The sequence below is a fragment of the Equus asinus genome, chromosome 6, assembly GCF_041296235.1.
Source record: "Equus asinus isolate D_3611 breed Donkey chromosome 6, EquAss-T2T_v2, whole genome shotgun sequence".
NCBI classification, from domain to species: Eukaryota; Metazoa; Chordata; class Mammalia; order Perissodactyla; family Equidae; genus Equus; species Equus asinus.
In genome coordinates this window covers 81220605-81241188 of record NC_091795.1, presented here as the reverse complement: position 1 = coordinate 81241188, position 20584 = coordinate 81220605, and the positions used below count along the sequence as shown (strand labels likewise).

The window sequence follows — 20584 nt, the reverse complement described above, 5'->3', positions numbered from 1 at the left end:
TATTATTCTGATGTGAAAGTATCATGACCAAATGACAAGTTCTTATGATATCGTGTGGATTGTAATTATACTTGAATAAATTTGAAAGAGTTAATCAACAGGTACTCGATTCTGAAGATGTGGTGGCCTTTAGAGATAGTATATGAACTCATAACGATTTATAAAAACTTTTAATAAGTGAAAAGTTGTAAATTTCCATAAAAGGGGAAGGGAGGTAGAAAACAAGCAAAAGGTTAGGAGATAAGTGAGCACGTTCTGGGAAAATGGAGAAAAAAGGTGCTGACCTGAGAGTCATGCTGCTGCCTGGGAGACAGTTTGGTCTGGATCAAGGAGGCGGATCAGGAGAATGAGATAAGGGCAGGCCAAAAAGAGGGTAGACAGTTCGACTCACTAGCGGCAAAACATTAGCCTGGAAGAAGGCTGAAATTGAGTAGATACGAGTAGTATTTAGAACCAATTTAATAGCTTACTTGAGGTTTTTTTTATGTATCCTCCTCAGCTTTCTACACATCTCATTTAATCCCCACAACATATTGGAGATGGAAATTATAATTCTTACTGTAGATGGGGGGGAACAGAAGTCTAGAGAAGTTGAAGTTGCGCCGAGTGCAACACAGCTAGTATGTGGCAGAGCCAGAGACCATGTTTGTCTGCATCCTCTTAATCACTGTTCTCCATACTGCCTTTCGTAATTGCTAAGGTGAATTCGCTGTCAACACTGTGCTTGTATTAGCTTATTGATGTGTAGTTTATAACCTAACAGATCATCAAAATGTGATTGGAGTAGCTTTGTAGTTATTTGAGGCAGGTTACTCTTGATGGTGTGGAACCAAGTAAGAATATAAGAAGATAGTGCCATATTCTGGAGAACACCACCCCCCTGGAAGGTGCCCCCAAAGTTTTGGGTTAGTGGAAGTGACAGCAAAAGCAGCAAAGTGATGTTGCATCACAGAATCGCTTACTCAGTTCTTTGACATGAAAAAGGTTCTCCATCCTTTTTAAGAAAAGTGTCAAAGGAGCAGATAAAGAGAGCTCAGGAATAAAGGAAATAGAAGAAATTCATTAGGGACTCAGGGAATTAACTACACAGGCCAGATTTAAAAGTTTCTCTGGAAAAATATGACTCTAATGAAATAAATCTTATGACTTCTGTGAAACAAAGCAAAACTCATTAATTTATGCTACATTAATTTTGAATTCAAAATAATTAAGTGTGACTGTGTTTTACTTTTTCAGAGATTTTGATTTTTAGAAATCTTGTGAAATAAATATAAATTGGTTTTTTTTTTTCACTGTTACTAAATTGGGTAGGTGGGAAAACGCAAATGCCAATTAAATACTTAAAATGCTACATGGATATTACAACTACAGGTCTGAAAGGAAATTTTAAGTTTTCAAATAAAAAAATTTACTCTTGCAGGGTGAGAAAAGGCATACATTTTTTGTGCATAGAGAAACGTTAATTTTCTGTTTTTGTGGTATTGCATCTCTTGCTTTTTTATATTATTGTCTATTAACTGGTATTGTGGAATTCATCAGATTTCCAAGCCATCTTCTCTAGCGACATTACTTCCAAGAACCTTAATGACATTATGAATTAGAGGAGTCTCTAAAGTTAGGGCATAACAAATAAGACTTCCTTATCCTGACTTTTACCTATAGATTCAGCAGTTCTTGGGCTTTGTTATATATATTGACTTCTTTTGTTTACTTGGATGAAATTATTTTTTGTTAGAATGACTTTTGTTGTCATTGATCATATAATTTTAAGGTACAAGTACTTCAGAGTAGGATAACTACTTTGCTTTTTAAAAGTCTGCAAATGGAATACAATAGCAATACACAGAAATCAAATGTCTTTCTGTACACTAGCAATGAAACATCCAAAAGTGAAATTGAGAAAATAATTCCATTTACAGTAGCATCAAAAAGAATCAGTATTTAGGAATAAATTTAACAAAAGAAGTGTAAGACTTGCACACTGAAAACACTGTTGAAAGAGATTAAAGAAGGTCTAAGTAAATGGAAAGATGCCCAATGTTGGTGGATCAGAAGACAATATTAAGATGGCACTACTACCCAAATGTCTCTATAGGTTCAATGCAGCTTCTACCAAAATCCTCTCTGGCTTGTGTGCGGAAGTTGACAAGTGGCTCTTAAGAGTCATATGGAAATGCAGAAGACCCAAAATAGCCAAAATAATCTTGAAAAAGAAGCTGAAAGTTGGAAGAGACACTACCTGGTTGCAAAGCTACAATAATCAAGACAGTGAGGTAATAGCTTAAAGAGAGACCTACGGATCACTGGAATAGAATTTAGAGTCCAGAAATAAACCTTTCCATTCTGGTCAGTTGATTTTTGATAATTAAATATCAAGCACCCTAAAAGGCTTTCCTTTCCTATTTACCTTTCTGTCTCTATCCTCTCAACTTCCTTCCATTGCTTAAATCAACAGATATTTATTGCTGAGTACATAGGACTAGGGTTAGGATTTCTGAGGTGATATTTATTTGCATACTTCTGGCTTAACAGAGCTGGCTTGTGCTCTAAGAACTAGTAACCTAGGGGAATGCCGTTTTTAACAGCAGTTAGAGAATAATGAATAGGTATATATATATATGAAATATATATATGTGTAATTCAATATCAGTATTGTTGCTGGTGGCTAGATCATGGATATAAAAGAAAATAATTTGCTTTTTAGTAATTATGTAATGAAAGAAAGTTAATTAGGAAATGGGGCACAAAATCCAGATTATTAGGGCTTTGTTTCTTCAGTCTGTAGTATCAAACTGCCAGTATATCATCATGAAGATATGTGAGAAATGTTATCTGCCACATGTGGAGATAGAATAATAGCTGGATTTTTTTTTTAAAACTTCCTTGGATCAAATACTTTAATTCCAGCCTTAGCAAGTTTTCAGTAAACAAAAATTGGCCCTAAAACCTTGAAAGAGTGATAGTGTAGTACACCAGTTGTATAAATCACAACCCTCTGGGATAGTAGAAGGCAGGGGATCTGGGGCAGAGGCTGTGAACTCCCTGAAATTCTACTCCAAATTTTGTGTGTATACACCTTGGTGTAAGGGCATGGGCAGAGGATCCATGATTTTCATTAAGTTCTCAAATGTTTTGGAACATATTCCAAAAAAGATTATGGATTGCTTAAGCTTTAAAAGATAATAAAGCTGTTAAGAACTTCCACTTCTGGAAACTACAAAGTAACTGGTACCAGACTAGCCCTCTGGCCATAAATAGCTGGGAAACTGGACAAAACATATGAAACAACTGTTTTTAGAGATTTGGTAACAGGCAGGGCAGAGCTGCAGTTCCTGAGAGAAGGAAAACAAATAAATTGAGCCCTTCGATCTCTCTGGCTTTCTGTCTGAAACTGGATTCCAGTGCAGGATCTAAGTAGGGCAAGGCAGTCTTTCTGGGCCAAGGAGATAGATATAGGAGTATAGAGAGACTGGGGAGGCTGGAATTTGCAGGGTGATTACCATAGAAGATGGAGTGATGTAGATACTAAGATCCAGAAATCTGCAGAGGAGTCTCTTTGAGTCTTTGGATGGACACTGAGTTGAGTGGGGATCCCTGAACTGGGCAAAGAACAACTACCAGAGAGCTGGTAGAACTATTGGAACTTAGAGTGGGTTGGGAAACATTCTAGTTCTGACCAGCCAGAGTGGAGAGACCTTGTTGAATATCAGGGCCATTTGCAAGAGACCTCAGAAATGGTGCTCCTTAGGAGTAGGCTAAAGTAACTCTAGAGAAAAGGCTACTCTAGCCCCATCTTACATCTGTGCTGAAAAACAGGTCTCAAAAGGATTAAGCTGATTCTCAACTAATTTAGCTGCCCACCTGAACAAAACTCAACATTTAAAAAACCCCTACATTAACAAAATAACAAAATATTCATCTAATCCAAAATTAGTAGACATACAAAGAAATAGGGAATATAACCCTTAACCAGGAGAAAAATCAATTGATGGAAACAGATCCAGAAATGACAGAGACGATGGATTTAGAAGACAGAGGTACGTTGAAGCATTTAAAGAAAAGCATGAACATGAGAGAAATGTGAGATCTAAGAAGACCCATTGGAACTTCTAGAACTGAAAAATACAGTATCTGAAATGAAAAATTCTGCTGATGGGCGTAACAGCAGGTTAGACACTGCAGAAAAAAAGATCAGTGATAGGGTAATAGAAACTATCCAGAATGGAGCACGGGGGGAAAAAGGCTGTAGGGGATGGGGGAGGAGCCTCAGTGATGTATGAGATATTATCAAGTAGTCTAATATACATGCATTTGGAGCCCAGGATGGGCGAGGGGGTGGCTGCAGTTGCAGAAATATTTCAAGAAATAATGACTGAAAAATTTCCAATTACATTGAAAGCTATAATCCTGTGGACCTAATGAACCTACATAGGACAAACACAAAGAAAATCACACTGAAGCATATCCTAATCCAATTGCTGAAAACCAGTTATAAAGAGAAATCTTAAGCTGGAGGAAAAAAAGACCATGTTATATATAGAGAGGGACAAAGATAAGAACAACTGTTGGCTTTTCATGAGAAACAATGTAAGTCAACAAGTGAACCTAACTCTATTACAAATGAAGAACATAACCACAATGAGGAGGAAGAAAAGAATAATGAAACTAACTTTAGAAAACAGTATTTTGACTAGATACTGTTAAGACTAAAGATAAAAGAACTGTGTACAAGTATTCTAGTTAGTAAATCTGGTGTGTCATAAGGGTATGGGTTAACAAGTCTGAAACTACTTTATGTTTGTACTAGAGTTGAACATATAAGTAAATAAATTTTAGATAATGAGAGCCAAGTTTCTGATTGTTAAAGAAGTTGCAAGTAAGGAAAAGAAGGTGGCTAGAACGAACTCTCTCGTGTTGGATTGGAATCAGAGGAATCAGTATAAACTCATGGTTTTACATATTATACATACAGGTAGACAGTGATGGAACTATAAGTGCGTGTACGTGCATAGGTTAGTGTACCCAAATATATTTGCTCACTTTGTCCTCTGGGAAAGCCTAGAAGCAATGACGTTCCAGTAGCAGTGAGCATATGTAGTGCCCAGATCTTGGACTCGACATACAGTTCTTCAGTAAAAGGAACCAGGGCTCTCTTAAGAACTGATTGATTCCAGAGCTGTGGTACGAGAAATACAAGATGATCCTGGAACATCTTCGATGCCAAAGAAGTGCTTTAAAAAGGATGGGACTTGTCAAAAGGACGTAAGAGCCAACCTGAAAGAGCCAAAGCTGGAATAAAAAAATTACACTGTTGCATTATAACCAATAGAATAAAATATACACGAGCCTGTATTGGTGAAAATAAAAAATTGAGTAAATGAATGAGTAGAAGGGACAAATCATAAAAGAAGAATTCCAGTTATTAAGTGTAAAGCAATGAGTGAAACACAGAATCACCATCTGGCAAATATTATGGTAATAATTGTCACAGGCATAATCCACTGATGGAAGATAAAATCAGTGAGTGAAGATATGATGAGAAACAAAGTATCTGCATAGTCTCAAAGTATTTTCTCCAAGAAATGTATTGATTACAAAAGGAAAATCAGTAAATTTACAGTGGAGGGGAACTGTAGATACCACTTTAACCAAGTTATCAAGGTTAATATCACAATTTCATATGGCTAATTTCAAGGTTCTTATTATAAAATATGTGTGAATAATGCATATTTACAATATGTACTCCCTGATATAAAGAACTAAGAAAGACAAAACATTACATCTGTGGTGTTCATCATATTCTTGCCAAAAAATGCAAAACTTTATTCTATTTATGAGAAGACATCAGACAAACCTAAATTAAGGGAGATTCCATGAAACACCTGACCAGTATTCTTCAAAAGTATCAAGGTTCATGAAAGACAAGACTGAGTAACTGTCACACATCGGAGGAGACTTAAGGAGACATGACAACCAAATGCAGTGTGGGAACCTAGACTGAATCTCGAAACAGAAAAAGATATTAGTGAAAAAACTGGATTTTTTTCTATTTAAGTTATTTGCAAGGTACCAGTGTTACTTTGTTGTTTCTGATAAATGTACTATGGTTATGTAAGTGTTAAGATTAGAAGCCAGATGAAAGGTATTTGAACTCTGTGCTAATTTTGCAACTTTTCTGTAAAATCATTAAAAAAAAAAAAAGGTTTCTTAAATCTACATTTCTCCCAAAGGGAGAGGGAGGAAAAAAGAAACAATGTAAGCCAGAAGACAATGGAATAACATATTCAGAGTTCTGAAAGGAAAAAAACTATCAAGTTAGAATTCAATCCTAACAGAAATATCTTTCAAAATGAAGGCAAAGTAAAGACATTTTTCAGACAAACGAAAACAGAATTTCTTGTCAGTATCTTGTGATATTAAAAATGTTAAAGGAGAGGCCAGCCCGGTGGCTGAGTGGTTAAGTTCATGTGCTCCGCTTTGGCGGCCCAGGATTTCACCGGTTCAGATCTTGGGCGTGGACATGGCACTGCTCATCAGGCCACGATGAGACCGCATCCCACATGCCACAACTAGAAGGACCCACAACTAAAATATATGACTATGTACCAGGGGGCTTTGGGGAGAAAAAGAAAAATAAAATCTAAAAAAAAAAAAGTTGGCAATAAAAAAAATGTTAAGGGAAGTTTTTCAGGCTGAAGAAAGTTATTCTAGAGGGATACTCAGATCTACACAAAGGAATGAAGAGGATAGGAAATGGTAAATACGTGGGGAAATATAAAATACTTTTTTCTCAATTTTAATTTCCAAGACAGTTGACTGTTTAAAGCAAAAATTTTAATGTTTTATAGGGTTTATAATATTTAGATGTAAAATTTAGAAGTAAGAAAGGTAAAAGTATACTGTGCTAAGGTTCTTCTATTAATGTGAGAAGTGATGTAATCCTGTTTGAAGGTAGACTGTACTAAGTTAAAGGTGTATATTATAAACCGTGGTGTAACCGCCAAAACTAAATTAGGTACACTTAATAAGCTAAGAATCATAAATGAGCTCAAGTGGCTGTTTTAATGTTACACAAAAGTAGATTTCAGAGCAAGGGATATATTTCCAGTAATAAAGTCTTTTCATTATGATAAAGATGTCAATTTATCCTATTTAGATACGTAATAACAGAGTTTCAAAACACTTGAAGCAAAAACTGACAGAATTAGGAGAAACAGGCTATCCACAATTATGTAGTTGGATGTTCCAACATTTCTCTTTAAGCAATTGATGGCGTAAGTAAGCACATATTAAAGAAATTGAATCTTAATTTGAATTTTCCCGAAAGAAACATCAAGGCCCAGGTGGTTTCACTGATGAATTTTATCAGACATTTGAGGAAGAAAATACCAATCTTAAACTATTTCAGTAAATAAAGGAGGAGGGCACACTTTGAAATCATTTATGGGTCCAGCCTTATCTTGGATACTAAAACCAGACAAAGATACGACTTGTCCCTAATGAACGTTGATATCTCCTTCATGAACATGTACATAAGAATCCTTATCTAAATAATTGCAAATCAATTTCAAGAACTTATAAAAGAATATATATCATGACCAAATGGGCTTTATTTCAGGAATCCAAGGTTGATTTCACATTCAAAATCAATTTTAATTAACTGCCTTAATGGAGTAAAGAAGAAGAATCATGCTGATCTTAATAGGTATAGAAAAAGCATCTGGCAAAATGCAACCTCATTTTGTATCATGATACCTCAGCAAACAAGGAATAGAAGGATATTTCCTCAACCTGCTAAATGATGTACAGTGAACACGATACTTTAATGGTGAAGCTTTCAGCCCAGGCTTTCTCTCTTAAGGATTTAAGTACAAAACAGCATTGTATTAGAGGTCTTAGCTAGTACAATAAGGCAAGAGAAAGAAATAAGTCATAGAGGTTCAACAGGAAGATGGTATAGAAGTGCCTTTTTGCAGACAATCTGATTGTATACATAGAAAACTCTAAGCAACCCCCAGTGCCTCCCAGAAAAGAGCACCTAGAATTTTAGTAAGTGAATGTGGCAAGGTTACAGGATACAAGATCAATATACGAAAATAAATTGTATTCTAGGGCCTGGCCTGGTAGCGCAGTGATTAAGTGTGCACATTCTGCTTTGGTGGCCCAGGGTTCGCTGGTTCTGATCCTGGGTGTGGACATGGCACCGCTTGGCAGGTCATGCTGTGGCAGGCGTCCCACATATAAAGTAGAGAAAGATGGGCAGGGATCTTAGCTCAGGGCCAGTGTTCCTCAGCAAAAAGAGGAGGCTTGGCAGCAGATGTTAGCTCAGGGTTAATCTTCCTCAAAAAAAGAAAAAATGAAAAGTAAAGTATCATTTACAATAGCATTCAAAAAATGAAAATGAAGTAGGGATAAATTTAACAAAATAATTGCAAGACAAAAACTACAAAATACTGCTGAGAGAACTTAAAGGAGACCCAAATAAACAGAGAACTCTACCATGTTCATGGAATAGAAGGCTCCTGTCACTGTACTCAAAACCCTACATATGTTTCTTGAACATGCCAAACATATTTCCACTTCACACCCTTTGCACTTGCTGTTTCCTCTGCCTGAAACAGTATCCCCAGATAGCTCGTTCCCAGACCTCCTTGAGCTTTGCTCAGAGGTCTTTCAGGGAGGCATTTCCATATAAAATAGCTCTTCCTTCCATTGTTGTTTATAGCATTTAATTTAAAAATTAAATTATTTATCACCTTAAAGATTTTACTTATTTTTTTTGTTTCCTCTCTCTGGAAGGTAATTGTCTACATTATTCAGTGCTAACTATATAGTAAGTGTGGTCTATTCTGCTGAAACGCACATTACTATAATGTGAACTAGCTCATAGACAGTACATATATAGACATATATGGTACATTGCACTAGAAATGCCTGCTTTATTTCTCTATTATATTTTAGGATGTAATTGGAAAAAGTTGAATTTAGCTTTGGTTCTGTCAATAACTTTTCAGTTCCCAGGAACTTCTCCTATCATGCATTTCAAAAATTAAAATCCATGGAGTTATGGCATGCAACAAAAGAAAAAACAGATAAATTTAATTGGACTTCATCAAAATTAAAAACTTTGGTGCATCAAAGGAAATTAAAAGACAGCCTACACAATGGAGGAAATATTTGCAAATCATATATCTGGTGTATATATCTGGTATTCAGAACATAAAGAGAACTCTTACAACTCGCAACAAAAAGACAAACAGCTTGATTAAAAAATGAGCAAAGGAGTTGAATAGACATTTCTCCAAAGAAGATTTACAAATGGCCAAGAAGCACGTGAATTAATGCTCAACATCACTAGCTGTTATGGAAATACAGATCAAAACCACGATGAAATACTACTTCTTACCCACCCACTAGGCTGGCTGAAAGTTAACAAAAAGGGAAATAATAAGCATCAGTGAGGATGTAGAACAATTGAACCCTCATACTTTGCTAATGATAAAGTGAAATCGTGCAGCTGCTGTGGAAAACAGTGGGTCCTCAGCGAGTTCAACATAAAATTACCACATGACCCAGCAGTTCTCCTCCTTGTGTATACCCAGAAGAATGGAAGATAGATACTCAAATAAAACAGCAGGTTCATGGCAACACCATTCACAAAAGCCAAAAGGTGGAAACAGCCCTAATGTCCACCAGCAGCTGAGTGGATAAACAAAGTTGCGGTGTATATACATGTGATGGAATATTATTCAGTCGTTAATAGGAATGAAGTACTGATAACTACTACAATGTGGGTGGATCTTGGAAAACATTATTCTAAGTGGAAGAAGCTAGAGACAAAAGGTCACACGTTGTATGCTTCTATTTATATGAAATATCCAGAATAGGTAAGTCTGTAGAGACAGAAATGAAGACAAACTTGTGGTTTCCAGGGATTCACAGGAGGGGATAAAGGAAAGCAACTAACTGCTTAATGAGTATGGAATTTCCTTTTGAGATGATGAAAACGTTTTGAAACTAGGTAGAAGTGATGGTTGCACAACATTGTGAATGTACTGAATTGTTCACTTTAAAATGGTAAATTTTATATTATGTGACTTTCGCCTCAATAGAAAATAAATAAAAATGGAATTATTGAACTTAATCTAGGTTAAGAGCATGCGTGGTCTGAAATCAGACACACATGGAATTGAATCCTAGTTCCTGCCATCTCTTAACTCTGTGACTTTGAGTAAGTTACCTTAAATTTTCTCTTCTGTAAAATAGGCATGTTAGTACTTTTCTCAGAGGATTTTTGTGAATATTAAATGGGATCTGTGAAATGCTTAGTTTACTGCCTTTTTGCTGCTGCTATTGGTTTTTATTTTATTCTTCATGTGTACAGTGGAAATAATAGTATGGGCTAGGATTATTCTGACGATTTAATGAGTTAATCCATGTAAAGGGTTTAAAACTGCCTGGCACATTGTAAATTTTCAAAATGTTTACTAAGTTATTACTACTATATGAAAAAATCCTTAGATGGAACGTTTTTGCATTCTGCTTTTTCACATCTGCATCTAAATAAAGAAACTAATTTCCGTATTGGAAAATGGCCTTTTCAAAATTTGTATTGTCAATGACAAACAGCTAGGAATAGAGCCTGGTCTTTCAAGTTCCACTACTACTACGTTCAAAGGATTGTAGATATATGATTCTTATTTCCTCTCCAGGTGTGGTGAAAAGACTTGATTTTTACTTGTTAAAAAACATAGATGTTGGGGCCAGCCCTGTGGCGCAGCAGTTAAGTTTGCACGTTCTGCTCTGGCAGCCCGGGTTTTGCCGGTTCGGATCCCAGGTGTGGACATGGCTCCGCTTGGCAAGCCATGCTGTAGTAGGCGTCCCACATATAAACTAGAGGAACATGGGCACGGATGTTAGCTCAGGGCCAGTCTTCCTCAGCAAAAAGAGGAGGATTGGCAGCAGATGTTGGCTCAGGGCTAATCTTCCTTAAAAAGAAAAAAGAAAGATATTGATCATTTAGCTATAAGTTGTTAAACTTTGGTTGTCTAGATTTTATTATATAGGTTGTTTCTGCCTGCATTAATTACTATTTACTGGTGTGTCATCAGAAGCCAAGCTTTGGAAAACTAATATTATAGTGTCTCGAGGTTGCAGTTAATCCTCTTGCCACTGGATGGTGCTTCTGCCACATCGTTAAGGCAAATTGTTTGGCTGATATTGTTTCTCCCTTTCCTGAGCAGCTGAAAATTGATAAATGAGTTAGACTGTAGTGAATTGAAATACTCTCTTGAGCTGGGTCCCAGGAATCTGTATGATGTGGGGATTTTCTTTAGTGTGTTTTTACATGAGCAAAACCTGAAAAAGATCACTGGTTGGCTCAAACCCTGTGATTGCTCTAGTCTGTGGTAATTTAGCAAATGATAGTGTGGCGGGAGACTCTGCTCTTCCTCCTGGCAGAATCTTAAAGGGTGATAGGTTTTGCTAGCTTCTCTTGGCAGCTGAGCTATTGATTTTGTTCTAATCCCTAAATTTTATCAAAAATTTTTCTGCTCTAAAGTGTGAGTTTTTCCATATTTAGGTATGTGTATGTTTGGGAGTGTGGAAAGTGCCTGCTGGAGCGACAAAGGTGGTTTTTGGAAACAGTGTACAGTGGTAGAAGTTGTGCTTGAGTATGACTACAGGAGGAAGCTGGAGGGAATGCGGCTGCAGGGGTGGCCTGGGGCCCTGCTAGAAATACTACGAGCAAGTTGAACTGTTTAAGTAGTGAAGAGAAATGTATTTGTAAACATACCTCCTTCTCTATTAACCTAGTTTTTATTTCTACCAGTGTGACAGGTATAGAATATTAGAAGTCAGTAGTACTTCAAGGTCTATGACAACAGCAGCAGCAACAACAAATCCTTGCCCCATGCCCACCTGTGTGTTGTTACTTTCCCCAAACGTTTTTTGGCTTTTTCTTAAGTTATTCAACCCCATATTCCCTACTCATATGCTTTCAACTTTAAAAAAAACTAATTTTAGAAAGTCTCTCTTGTTATGGAAAGTGAAAATCGAATACTCTTCTCCCTGGCGCCTCTTCCTTCATCTTCTCAAATAGTTAGATCACATGTTTTTGTTCACTGTTAAACCAAGTAGTGTACTATAATTGCATTTCCTTTCCTGGACAACTTTTTGTTTTTACTGTAGTTTACAGTTCCTTCATTGTTACATTTGCTGAGATTCAGGCCGCTATCCATACTTTATCCCAAACTCTCCAACAGAATTGCCAAACCCTCTGAATTCTGCTTTCATACATAGTCCAGTAATACCATTTCTTGTGCTTCCCTTCTTAGGAGGCATACCTCTTGGAACATTTTTCTCATTTTATTCTGTCTTCATTCTCTGTGAACTGGTTGCTCTCTAGGCCTATTCCAACTGCCTTTTACCTCACTCTTTGCTGGATTTCTTTTCTTCCTATTCTTGGTAAAGCAGTCTCTCCTAGTAGGTGTCTTAAAAAAATGTGTGGTTGCTGCATAGGTTGAGATCTTTCATGTCTGGAGATGCCTTTATTCTACTCTCTCATTTGATTTTGGCTGCATATAGGTTGAAAATGCTTTCTAAAGACATTATCTTTTTGTAGTATTCTGGATTCTAGTGTTGCTATTGAGAAATCTGAGAAGTTCAGAGTTGTCATTCTTGATTGTTTAATATGACCTGGTTTGTTTCTCTGCAGAAGCTTTTATAATACTATATTCCTGGTGTCCTGAAATTTTATGAGGATGTTACTTGGTGTAGATCTTATTTTATTCATTACACTAGGCACTTTTTTGGTGGGTCTTTCAGTCTAAAATAGATTCATTTTGTTCTGTTAAGTTTTCTTGCATAATTTTTTAATTATTATTTTCTGTATGTCATTTTCTGTGTTCTTCCTCGAACTTCTATTAATTAGATGTCAGACCTCCTGGTTTGATCTTACATTAACTTGTCATATCTCACATATATTCTATGCTTTGTCATTAAGTTTTATTTTCTGGGAGATCTCAATTTTCTCTTACAGCTCTTCTGTTGAATATATTATTTCTGTCTTTTATTTATTTTTTTCAATTTCCAGGAGTTTTCTGGTTCAGGTTTCTTTTTCTTCCTTCCTCCCCACCGCCCCCCCCCCCCCCCCCCCCCCCCCCCCCGTGTTTTTCATCTTATTCTGAGAAGATAAAGGAACTGTTTTTTTTCCTGTGCATTGCCCCTGTTTCCTTCAGGTTCTCCTTTTTTGTTTTGTTTGTTTGTTTGTTTTGGTATCTCATTGGAACCTTTGTCCTTCATGTTTTGGCCTGAGAGGCTCTAAAAAGCTGATTGGAAGCTAAGTGGACAAGTGTGGAGCTTGTCAAGTGGTGAGTTTCACCTTAAGGGTGAAGTTTCTGTCTTTTCTCAGGGACTCTTCCTTTCTCTAGAAAACATCATTTATCTTTTTATTCAACAAATATGTTTTGAATGCCTACTTTATATCTCAGGCATAGCTCTTGGTGCTGGGAAGTTAACTGAATTAAATAGATAAAAGTCCCTGCCCTTGTCGATCTTGAATATATTTTGGCAAAGGGAGGGAGACAGTAAATACCAGGAATAAGTAAATGTGGTATATTTGAAGAATGTTAAAGATAAAAAGTAAGGAAGAGGGATAGGGAGACAATGGACATGGGGAAACATTACAGCTTAGGATAGGGTGGTAGCTAGGGAAGGGAGCTGTGATGGAGATTATTCCAGGTTGGAAAAACAGTGTATGCAAAGGCCTGGAGGTGGGAATCTGCCTCACCTGTGTGTGGAACAAGGCGGCCAATACAGGTAGCTCCATCAGAATAAGGTGATAGAGAAAATGATGTCAGGGTGGAAAGGGGAAAGTGGGTAGAATGGATAGGGCCTTAGGACTACTTTAAGGACTTTTGCTTTTAGTGTTTGTGAAAGATGGGATTTGGAGACAGCCAATAAGCATTTGGGTATCATAAGTTTGGAGTTCAGGGCAGAGGTCTGGGCTATGATATAAATTTGAGAGTTATCAGTGTGTATGTGGAATTTAGAGCCTTGAAATTAGGGAAAATCACCAAGAGAATGAGAGATAATAGAAAAGAGAAGTTCACTCCAATTTTTAGAAAAGCTCAGAGAGATGAGGAGAAACCAGTAATGAAGATTGAAGAGTGGCCAGAGAGGTAGGGAAACCAGGAGAGTTTTTGTGCGGAAAAGAATGAAGAACTCATTTAGCTTCTGCTAATTAGTTTGCGGAAACACAGCGTAAGATTGAGAGGGAAACTCCAGGAGTCTAGGATGAGATTTCTATCTTGAATAATTAGATCGGTGGCTTAAAACAGCCTGAATTGTTAGGAGCTTTCCAGTTGTACCTGATTTCCATCCTAAACGGTTTAGAACTTTCAGACTGTGTCCTAATTTCACCTCTCTTCGGGAAAGTTTTCTGAAATAGTATTGGTTGTCAGGTTTGTCATTAAGATTATTTAACAAATTATATGCCTAACTGGAATTGTTAGTCTTGTTCAGAGTTGGTCTTGACAACCAGGTCATTTAGAAAACTTTTCTCAATAATTCCTAGAGAAAAAAAAAAATACAGGCTGAGGGTTATAAATGCTAAGCAAATGGCCCTTTTTCCTTTGCTTGGGTATGGAAAACAATGAAGCCAAGCTGAAAATTTTGGTTGGTTAAAGAGCAGACAGATCTCGGAAGGTCTGCAGTGCTTTTGCTTCGTATAGTTAGAAGCTCTCGACTAGTAGATGCATAAACATTTGTATTTTTATGCCTTCTTAATGGATTGACCCTGTTTATCCCTGGTAGTATTCTTTTGTTCTGTAAGCTAGTGAAGACTATATATTTTTTTCCTACTAGGAAACATCTTTTTATTCTTTTGCATTAAAATATTAGATATTTTAAAGTTTCCTTTTTTATTTCCTAATTGTAAAAACTTGCTATTTCTTCTACCATCTTGGATCCTGTATGTATCACTCAAGTTTAAAATTGGACACATTTGGTCAGAATTGCATACTGAGTGAATATCCAGAGCTAAACAAACACACATTTTTAAAAGTGTAAGAGTTTTTACTCCAATTAATTTTACTATAGCCAAGTTCAGAGTCATAGATACAATTTACCTCTTTCTTTTCTATGTTATAGGAATAGACTTTAAGATCAAAACAGTTGAGTTACAAGGAAAGAAGATCAAGCTACAGATATGGTAAGTGATGGCTAATTTACTCACTTTATATAGTAGAATGCCAAGTTCCTGAAGGTTTGGCAGTGAAATCCTTCCTTGTTACCGGTTTAGATTCTGTGAGACTTCCCTTTCTAAAGCCAGCAATCGGTGACCTCCTTTCAGTGAAGTAAAAAAATTGTTGCCAGGGACTTTGGAGTCCATGAGATCGGGCTGTTTTACTTTTTCCACTAACTGTATGAACTTGGGCAAGTTACATACTCACTGTGAGGCTCTTATATCTTCTTAATGTAAATTGGAGATAATACCACCTATCTCAAAAGATTGTTATAAGGATTACATGAAATATCTCTGTAAAGCCTTTAGCACAATACTTTGCTCACAAACACTCAGTAAAAAAAAGTGAATTGGGGCTACCTCAGTGGTGTAGTGTTTAATTCGGGCACCTCACTTTGGCAGCCCAGGGTTTGCAGGTTCGGATCCCGGGTGCAGACCTACACACTGCTCATTAAGCCAAGCTGTGGTGGCATCCCATGTACAAAATAGAGGAAGATTGGCACAGATATTAGCTCAGGGACAGTCTTCCTCACCCAAAAAAAAAAAAAAAAAAAAAGTCATAATCCTTTTGTTGCTTTGAGTTTTAAGCTATAAAATATTTATTTTCTTTAATGTGTTTATAACTTTTTATAAGCATCATTAGTTTGTATAGGGTTTGCCCCCATAGAAGTATAATAAAATTCTTTAAATTTGTATTCAAGTATGAATCATAGACTTTAAAATTATAATAGCAGTATTTTTCAGTGAATATTAAGTGTTTTGCATATATTATGTGTATTAACCCATTAAATACTCACAATGACCCTGTGAGATATGTGTTATTCCTTTTTAACAGCTTTGTTGAGGTATAACTGACATAACAGTAAACTACACATATTTAAGGTGTACAATTTGGTAAGTTTTGTCATATGTGTAAACCTGTGAAACCATCACCACAATCAAGATAATAAACATATCCATCCCCTCGAAAGTTTCCTCAAGCCTCTTTATAATCTCTCCTTCCTCCCTCCCTGGTCAGGCCTAGGCAACCAGTCTTCTGCTTTCTGTCACTATAGACTGTTTTTCAATTTCTAGTACTATTTATAAATGCAGTCATCTAGCATGTTCTTTTTTTTTTCATCTTCTGGGTATGTGTGAGGGGTCTTGCTTTTACTCAGCATAATTATTTTGAAAATTATCGATAATTTTATGTGTATCAATAAGTTCATTACTTTTTATTGCTGAGTAGTATTCCATTGTTAAGATATATCACAGCTTACTTATTCATCATAAAGCTGCTACAGATCTTTGTATAGCAGGCGTATGCTTTCTTTTCCCTTGGAGTATCCCTATTTTACAGATAATGAAACAGAGGCATTTTGAAATAATTTAACCAAGGTCTTACAGCATGTAAATAGCAGAGCTGGGATGCATTACATGCTCAGAATGTAGAGTCGAGAGTGGCATTCTTAATTGCTGTACTGCCTCCTATAAATAGAGCAGTTTGTCAATTGCTTTTGCTGCTCTATCCAGTTACTATCATTTTTTTTCTTCATTGCCAGTCAACAGTTGTGTTTAATTTGAATTCATGTTATCTTGAGTTTTACTGTAACAGGACCTATCATAGAATGGTTATGAGGATGAGTGATACATCTAAAGCACTTAGAGCAATGTCTGATGCATAATTAATGTTCAGTAAATCATAGCTGTTATTATTTGGGGATCTCCCACTATGAAGATAGAACCCTAAGAATAGTATGAACAGAGAAGGAAGTTAGCAAAGGAGATTGCAAAGCCATGTTTGGAGAGTTAGAAGAAGAATTAGGAGAGAAGAATGAATTCAAAAGACAGTTTCAAAAAGTTAGATATACTCTTTTCAAGGAAGCTGATAATTAGAAGAAGTAGGATATGTTTAACCAGAATGTCTTCATTACCTGACCGTGTAATAGAATTATAATCTTTATAACATCTTTAAAATAGAATACAATTTAAATAAAATTTAGACATTTTAAAGCATTTCCCAAATTTAATGATTCTCTTTGAAGCACAATCCACTTGATGATCATTGATTTTTCCCTACTTTACCTTGAAAGTAACTCAGCAAGTGATCTATGCCTCATATTCTGTTTGATTGTAATTAAAGCTGATCTCAAAGGAAGGGATGTCAGTTATTTATTCTGAATTTCAGCCAGCTCCCCTCTCCTTTTTTAGTTTTTTTTTTAGCCCCACACCCTATCCTGATCTTGGCCCTACATGGTGGTCTGTGTTCCAGGTCACTCATAGGCTCTGCTGTACTGACTTGCTCTCTTCTGAACTGCATCCCCTCTGTACACACTTTAAGCCAATAATTTTCAAGCTTTTTTTGACAGGAGGAGGTACGTTTTACATTGTGACTAAATGTCCATGTACGTGTGTGTGTGTAACAAAACAAAAGCACGCAAAACTTTTTTTAGATATATTTTTCTTTATATAATATGTAAAACCTTTCCTACTATCATACTAAATCTGTCCTGTTCCTCCTCCTATACTCTGTCTTCCACAGACTTTCCCTTCTTCTGTTCCTTGACCTTATGGCTTTAAACTTTCTCCCCTCCTTTTATCATTTTAGTCTCTAGTTTTTAGAAGTAAACAGTAAGAGCTAACACTTGTTTTTAGAAAGAGAGCCTTCCTCAGAAGATGCTTGTTTGGAACAGTAAGTCTTCAAGATTGATCTGAAAAAGATTAATGGCCTTCAAGATTAATCTAGAAAATATTTCTGTTGTGCCTATAAAGCTCAAGAATAGCACAGAAATAACATTTCAAAGTTAGAGTTGTTTAATTTTTAGACATTTTTACTAGAGCCTCTCTCAGGTAAAACGTTTCAGAAGGAAAATTTGATTTAGTCTAGGTTTTCATGTATACAGTTGACTGCTTTTAATTTGAAATAATTCATTTTCCTATAAAGATTAGGAATAAGTGACTGGTTAAAAGTTACAATTAATAGTTTTTAAGAGGTTAGCATGATGCCAACTGATTTTGTGTCTTTGCTTGAGATGACATTGCTAACATTCCAGGAAGAAGCCGTGTAGCTCCAGGTGAAGAGATCTGGGATTGCTACAGTAATTCAAGAAGGCTTTTAGCATGAGAAACCCATTACTCATAATTTACAATCTATCCTCAACTTTAATGCTTTGCTTCCACTAGCTACTAAAAAGCACAGTGATTTTTATCTCTTTCTAGTTTGAATGGATAGATTCAGATTCTTGTTTCAACATGAAAAATTCTTGTTCCGTGATTGAATATTAGTTTTGGAAACTTTGGTCAGTCTGTGCTAGAGCTTTGTTTTATTTTTCTTTACTCGAATGATCTTCACTTCTTGCTTTCTTTCCAGGAATCTTTTAGTCTATTTGTTGCATAAGGGTGGAGATTGGTCTCGCCCTGGCCAAGACACATGTGTGTAGGCCTAAAATTAGCTCATTTGGCTGATAGAGAAGCAGCTGTGGGTTTTTAAATCCCAGATTTCTAGAAAGTTGCCATCACAGTATTTTTTGCTATCTGCATTTTCCATAGAGTAGCGGGACCTGCCAGGAAAACAGCCATAGTGGGTTACTTCCAGTCTGTCTTTTCTTTTTTTCCTTTTGTGTTTTTTGAAGGGGAGGGGGTTCAGAAATGTTTGTCACTGTCAGCATCTGTATCTTGTACCAGCAGCAAATTTGACATCAACACGGTCGCTAGAAACCAGTAGTGTCACATTGTAGAAGAATCTGCCTACCTAAGGTGCCAGGCAGTTGGGAGTCATCTTTGATCCTTTCCATTCCCTTAACTCCACCAACCAATTTAGCCAGGCCTGCTGATTCTGTCTCCAGAGTGTGTCCGCGATACGTGCACAACTCCCTGTCTCCACTGTTTCCCTCCTAGTCCAAACCACCACTGCCTCTTTGAACTAGTGCAGCAGGCTCTTGATGTCCTAACAGCCCTTTCTTCCCCTTTTGCCTTCTTCCAGTACTTCTTCCACGTGACAGCCAGAGTAAACCTCTTTCAAATACAAATCTGCTCATGGTTGTCATTCCTTTCCCTGTCTGTAACCATTTTGATTTTACATTGCATTTCAAACAAAAGTTCAAATTCCGAATCCAAATCCCTTACCACAGTTTACAGAGATTGGCCTCTGCCCACCTTTCTGACCTCATTTTTCTGCTCACTTCTGTATACTCTCTACCCCCAGCTGATCTCCTTTCAATTCCGTGAACATGGCAAGCTCTTTTCCAATTTAGGACCTTTGTACATGCCCTGAGAACCTCTCTCAACCCCTCAGCACTCCCCCTAAACCCCCCATAGCTAGACTGAGCATTCTGAAGTACCACTCCGTTCCAGAGGCTTCCCATTTTAACAGAAATAAAGTGTGAAAACTCCAGGTTCTAGTTACCGCCCCTTCTGACTTCGTCTCTCACCAGCTTTGCTCCAGCCACTATGGCCATTTTTTCCTCCCTTGAGCATGCCAAGCATGTTCCCATCTCAGGGCCTTGTACTTCAACTGTTCCTTCTGCTTGGAATGCCCTTTTTTTTTTTTTTTTTTTTGAGGAAGATTAGCTCTGAGCTAACAGCTGCTGCCAATCCTCCTCTTTTTGCTGAGGAACGCTGGCCCTGAGCTAATATCTGTGCCCATCTTCCTCCACTTTATATGTGGGACACATACCACCACATGGCTTGACAAGTGGTGTCATGTCCCCACCCGGGACCCGAACCTGTGAACCCCGGCCACCGAAGCGGAACGTGGGAACTTTGCTGCGCCACCGGGCCCAGACCCTCCTTGGAATGCTTGCTGCCTTCTCTCCTTCAGATCTCAGTTCAGTGTTAGCCTCTGAGAGAGGCCTTGCGTGGTGACTGGCTAAAGCAGTCCAGGCCTCCAGGCACGAGCACGTTTATCCTAGTTTACCTTGGTCAGAATATTTTTTAGTATCTAAACTTACCGTATTTTTTAAATGTGTTCATTATTGTCCCCCCATTAGAATGTAAGCTTTTTGAGGGTGAGGATTCCATCTGGGTGATTTATGGTTATATAACCACCACCTCAAACAGAGCCTGGCATCCAGATGCTCAGTAACTGTTTGTTGATTGAATGACTTTGGTTGATTTCTGTTTGTACTTCACTTCTCACTCACCTTAAGCATCACGTCTGTGGAGAGGACCTCCTGAGTCATTCTATCTAGATTACTTCTTCCCTCCCCGTTGCCCCCTTCTTGCCACTCCACTCTGTTTACCTCGTTAGCATTTATCATAGTTGGGATTATATATTTATTTACTTGTGTGTTCCTGTCCCCACTGGAATGTAAGCTCTGTGAGGGCAGGCTTTTTACTTTTCACTTTATTTATTTATGGGAT

The 20584-nt window shown here is 37.1% G+C and overlaps 1 protein-coding gene across 1 annotated transcript in view; it reads left to right on the top strand.

Moving 5' to 3' along the window:
* The window catches only part of RAB10 (RAB10, member RAS oncogene family), a 73351-nt gene that overhangs the window by 33501 nt on the left and 19266 nt on the right, over positions 1-20584 (top strand). Inside the window, exon 2 of the mRNA XM_014856705.3 lies at positions 15151-15211. Within this exon, the coding sequence (XP_014712191.1) occupies positions 15151-15211 (61 nt within the window). The remainder of the gene's footprint in view (positions 1-15150; positions 15212-20584) is intronic.